The sequence below is a fragment of the Euphorbia lathyris genome, chromosome 2 (assembly GCF_963576675.1).
Source record: "Euphorbia lathyris chromosome 2, ddEupLath1.1, whole genome shotgun sequence".
Classification (NCBI taxonomy): domain Eukaryota; kingdom Viridiplantae; phylum Streptophyta; class Magnoliopsida; order Malpighiales; family Euphorbiaceae; genus Euphorbia; species Euphorbia lathyris.
The window spans coordinates 64,623,439-64,629,239 of record NC_088911.1 but is presented as its reverse complement, the minus strand read 5'-3'; the positions used below and the strand labels follow the sequence as shown (position 1 = coordinate 64,629,239).

At 38.8% G+C, this 5,801-nt stretch overlaps 1 protein-coding gene across 3 annotated transcripts; it reads right to left on the bottom strand.

The window, feature by feature from the left end:
- Nucleotides 1–2,136: 2,136 nt before the first annotated feature.
- LOC136218481 (binding partner of ACD11 1) lies at nt 2,137–4,465 on the bottom strand. Of its 3 annotated transcripts, none has more exons than XM_066005370.1 (5): nt 4,312–4,465; nt 4,004–4,130; nt 3,848–3,923; nt 2,928–3,041; nt 2,137–2,816 (listed from the first exon to the last, which is right to left on the bottom strand). In XM_066005370.1, exons 2-5 carry the CDS (start codon nt 4,117–4,119, stop codon nt 2,385–2,387), a joined length of 738 nt encoding a protein of 245 aa, XP_065861442.1. In that variant the 5' UTR covers nt 4,120–4,130; nt 4,312–4,465; the 3' UTR covers nt 2,137–2,384. The 3 variants fall into 3 exon arrangements, with proteins under 3 accessions (XP_065861442.1, XP_065861443.1, XP_065861444.1); XM_066005371.1 differs by having other exon boundaries at nt 2,137–2,813; XM_066005372.1 differs by lacking the exon at nt 4,312–4,465 and having other exon boundaries at nt 4,004–4,286.
- Between the last annotated feature and the right edge of the window lie 1,336 nt (nt 4,466–5,801).

The window sequence follows — 5,801 nt, the reverse complement described above, 5'->3', positions numbered from 1 at the left end:
CTGTCTCTCACTTGTTCTTTGCGGATGATTGCTATCTTTTCTTCAAAGCAACCGCGACTGAAACTGCAATAGTCCAGCAGTGTCTACAGGTCTATGAAGGTGCTTCAGGTCAGTGTATTAACTTTGAAAAATCTGTCATTCTCTTTAGTGCTAATACCATCTCTGGAGATAGGGATATATCTAGCTCATTATTGGGTGTAATGGAGACTAAGGACTTAGGATTCTATCTGGGTGCTCCTGCGTCGGTTGGACGTAACAAAACGCGGACCTTTGGGTTTTTAAAGGATCGAATTCGATCAAGAATAAATAATTGGAAGGAAAAACTTCTGTCAAGAGCAGGCAAAGAAGTTCTTATTAAGTCTGTATTGCAATCAATCCCCACCTACATTATGAGTATCTTTCTCCTTCCTATACAATTTTGTGAAGAGGTTCAACGTCTGCTTAATAGGTTCTGGTGGAGATCTGAATGTGGTGCTGGTAAAGGAATCCACTGGATGAGTTATGACCGCCTTTGTGTTCCAAAAAGTATGGGTGGATTGGGTTTTCGATGACTTCGTGAGTTTAATCTAGCATTACTAGCTAAACAGGAATGGCGCATAATTCAAAAGCCTAATTCTCTGATTGCACGGGTCCTAAAAGCTAGATACTTTCCTACTACTGAGTTTTTGAATTCTGAAATTGGTCACTGCCCCTCTTTTGTTTGGCGAAGTGTCTTTGCCAGCAAGATGTTGATCAGTCAAGGGTTAAGGAAAAAGATTGGGAACGGTAGGTCAACTCAGATTTGGGATGCTGCTTGGTTGCCGGAAGATCAAAATCCTTATATTACAAGCCCTCTGGATATCAATCTCCCCACGGGTAAGGTCTGTGATTTGTTGCAAGCGGATGGAAGATGGAATAAGCATATGATCAGCAGGCTGTTAAATCAGAGAGATCAAAAGTTAATATATTCAATCCCAAGACGCGTCTCTGATGTTGATGATTGCTGGATGTGGGGGCTTGACAAGTCCGGAATTTATTCGGTTAAATCTGGTTATCGGGTATTGAATAGTTTTCAGACAACGGATCTTGGTGGAAGGGTTGGGGTTTGGAAGCTTTTGTGGAAATTACAAATTGCTCCAAAGTTAAAGCATCTGATATGGAGATTACTTTCAGGTTGCTTACCCGTCATGTGTAACCTACAAGCCCGTCATAGCAACTTATCCCCAATTTGTCCAATCTGTGATGCTCAGAATGAGGATATGGATCATGCTTTAATTCATTGTCCTGAGGTTAGACAAACCTGGGATATGTTTTTTTGGAGATAATAGGATGAGCACTGTTCTTAATATTGTTGAGTGGATTGGAAATTTAATCTCAATTATGGATCAGCTGCTTTTAAGTAAGGTTTTTTCTCTCATTTGGTGTATATGGAGAAATAGAAATAGCCAAGTCTGGAACCATAATCGGGATTTGCCATCTTATGTAATTAAATTTGCTGTCAAGGAAGCCTCGGATTGGCAAGTTGCGAGGGAGCTGCGTCATGTTGTGTTTACTCGGAATGACGGTAGGATTAACAGATGGGTTCGGCCGGATGAGGGTAATTTTGTTTGTAATGTTGATGCTAGTTTATTCAGTGAAAGGAACTGCTGTTCATACGGTTTTTTGGTACGTAATCATCTGGGTATTTGTTCTTATGCTAGCCATGGTATTCTGGAAGGTTTTTTTGATCCTGTTGTGGCGGAAGCTATGGCGGTAAAGGAGGCATTGTCCTGGTTGAAAGGAAGCTGTTATAGGAATGTCGAACTCCGTACAGATTGCTTGGCGGTTATTCAGGCCATAAATCAGAAAACTCAAAACTGTTCATATTTGTCTGATATTATAGGCGATTGTTTAGTTTAATACATGAGATAGGTCATATTACTGTCTTCTTTGTTAAACGTTCAGCGAACTGTGCAGCTCATAGTCTTGCTAGAGCGGTTAGTTCTGTGTCTGATCGTGAAGAGTGGTTTGGCACTCCTCCGTTTTTGTATTCAATTCTTCTTGCTGATTCCAGCTAATAAAAGTTTGCGTTTATTCAAAAAAAAAAAAATATATATATATATATATATGAGCATAACAAGCAGATATGAGCAAGTAAAACATGTAAGAACTATAAACTGCAAACTAAAACATTCAAATCCAGTCATTGACTTATAATATAATATTACAGTGCCTGATTGGATTGACCATGCCATACAAAGAAAAGAGGCTGCTAAACCACACAAGAATATAATATTACAGTGCCTGATTGGATTGACCAGCAAAGTACTATTACTATACAAGAGTTACAAATATCAGCTACTTGCACTCTCTAGTCTACATGTGATATATAGAATCAAAAACTACATCTACATTGAACAAAGACCTTATTGTCCAACATTCCGACTACCCAAATCAGCAGCAACTTTAGCTGCTCGATTTAAAGCATCTGACATCCAAAGAACTCCCTTGGAGAAATAGCTACTGTTTACAACAGAGTTTGCTGCTGCTGCAGCTGTTCTTCCCGTGGCTGATACAGCTGATTTAGTCGTAACGGAGATGTGGTACTTCTGATCAACTTCTTTAACAGCTTCCACTCCTGCAAAAATCTTATCAGCAAGCCCAGTTCTCTCAGTAAACTCAGCGACCTTAGCTGCAGCAGTTGCACTAACTTGATGAGACTCATCAAAAGCTTTCGCCTTGCTTAAGGTGTCTTTTCCTAGCAAATATCCCTTAGCTAGCGTGTGTTTTACCACCTCCTGAGCCACTGTTACTGCTTCACCAGCACTAGAAACATATTGACTTCTTTCTGGGGGCTGCTATAAAGATGCAAAGATTCATTTGGAAAAGTACAACCTAGATTAATAAATTCATCTATTTTTCAGTGGTTCATACTATACTATGAGCACCAACACAGATAGAGTACATACATTTGATTCGGTTTCATCCTCAGCCCTTGACATCGACCTGTTCCAAAGATCGAATTCATCTACATAGTGCCCCCATCGTGTTATGCATACATGTCGATCTAAAATTGTCGCACCCTACAGCCATATGAATAAAGAGATGATACAACATGACAATTAAAAAAAAAAATATCTGAGCTATACAATCATCAATAAAAAAAAAAGGCAATATAAATCAACTCTATTTACTCAATATCCTTCCTATGCAGTTATTACTTATTACAATGATATAATGGAACATAACAAAATCAAACTACATTTCAACCTCCAAATTTCAATAAAAAAAAGTAATCAACAGCAAAAGGCACAACAAGAATTAAACAACCAATTACATAATTAAAACACAAAACAAAGATTCCATAACAAAACAGTCATTCAGGAAACTGATGGTGATAAGAGCAAGTGCTAGATAGTTCTATCTGCAGATGAAACATCAACTTCGTTAAATAAACCCATAACAGAGTCCAAATTCGGATGAAAAGAACAACATAATAGAGACTAAATACACTTATCCAATTAATAGCACTACTGATAGAATGACTATCACACATCCAACTTCCGTTAAACTAATACTTTCAAAAGCTGCTTGCCACATTAGAGACAAGCTGAAGGAAATTTCGTGTTATCCTCCAGATTTATGAAACAAAAAGAAGAAAAATCTTCTTGTAAATTTAGTCTAGATTGGTTATGCAAAATCTCTAGTAATTCTTGTCCCATAATAAATAAACATTTCTTACAACTTGTGTAACCAATGATACAGACAGGAGAATCACATTATTATTTTCATAAATTTATCTATCAAATATCCAACCAAACCACACTTGAGGAAAATTGCAGATACTACTAATATGGTAATGAGAAATAGGTAGTAAATCTATACTTACACTGAGCAACGAAGCAGTCTCTTGAGAATACGCATTTTTGAATGTCACATATGCGGTGCAGGCATATTCACCAGACCTGTTTCATCGATCCATTAAAATTTACCTGCAATGGAAACTGATAAACTACAAAAAATTTGAGGAAAAAGTATGGCATACCTGACAATCTCAACATGTTCAATCGAACCTGAGAAAGAAAAAAAATCAAAAAGGTCCTTCTCTGTGGTTTTGGTAGAGAGGCCTGTAACTTCTACAGTATACCCGTCTTGATCCATAATCCCACAGCCTGAGAGAAATAAAAATAAGAAATTATGATCTGAAATCCAGACAACCAAGTTGCGCATACACTATTCTTCTCTCTCCATAATTCAGTAAATGATTGAAATTGAGTAACTGAAACTCAAAAACACCGATTCTAAGAATATAAGTCAATGAAAGAAGACCGATGATTAGAATAATCCAATTACCTTTCTTGTATTTTATTTTGCTCGAGTGGAGGATAAGGGGATCGAAACGACGCACAAGCTTCCGAGTCGGCTCTAACAAAATCTGAAAAACTGTATTGACCAGTGGGTTAGGTAAATTGGCAGTTAAAGCATTACAGCTATACAACCCAAAGCGTAGGCTTTCTATCGTCGTGGACATTCTATATGTTGGTTGAGCCTTAAAACCCCAGTGCATATTGTCACGTGCGGCCAGAATGCGCGGGCCAAGTCAAATACCCAACGGATCCGAAGGGAGGTTCAGGGGTAAACGGATCATTTTACTCTATTAAAAGACTAGGCGATACAATTAAAATCACTAGGCACATGGGACAGTACCAATCGGATGAAGGCAACGAGGCAGCGTTCAAGTGATTTTGGGGCAGAGAGAGTGCTCCCTACAGTGTGGCTTATACCGACTCAACAGTTGAGGGGACTGGATGTTCAAATGTTCCATTCACCACTAGTCCATAACAGGAGCTGCAGAGGTACAATTGACACGAAACTTGCTGAGTTGGTTCATTAGACCATTTAGAGCCTGTGGAACTTGGCTTGTGTGGGGAAATATTCGTGAATGTGCAGAATTGCTAAAGGCCAAGCTGCGAGCCTAACAGAGTCTGCCTGCCAGCACCAGCAGGTCCGTGTATGGGCAGCACATCCATCGAACCTATGAAAAGTACCAACTCCGAAACCAAATCTCCTTATGGGTAAGGAAGACTCCAAATAACCCCAAAGACCTTGGAGGAAGTTGCCAAGTACGACCAAAGAGTGCCCACTTCTGATAGGAAGGTTCCTAAGTCAATGAGAGTAGACTAGGACCTTTGAACATTGACTTGGACTTCAACTAGTTGACTAGAACCATGTGGGAGTAGACTTGATTCAACTTACTTATGGCATTATTGTCTAAGCCATATAAACAAAAGACGCATGCTTAAGCTACATCAAGATGAGTTATAGATTCAATTGACTACGAATCAATGGAAACATGTGAGTCTTGTTTAAAAGGAAAGATGACAAAGACACCCTTTAGCAATAAAGGTGAGCATGTATCAGACACTCTAGGATTAATACATTCAAATGTATGTGGTCCTATGTCAGTCCAAGCAAGAGGAGGATTCGGATACTTCATAAGCTTCATAGACGACCATATTAGATATGGTTATATTTACTTGATGAAGCACAAGTCAGAAGCTGTTGAGAAATTCAAATGCTTTAAGAATGAAGTAGAAAATCAAACCGGAAAGACTATTAAGATACTTCGATCAGATCGAGATGGAGAATATCTTTTAGATGATTTTCCGAATTATCTAACTGGATGTGGGATATGCTCACAATGGACGCCTCCTTATACACCACAACACAATGGTGTATCCGAAAGGAGAAATCGTACCTTATTGGATATGGTACGATCCATGATGACTATTGCATCACTTCCAAAGACGTTCTGGGGTTATGCCTTGGAAACTACCCAATTT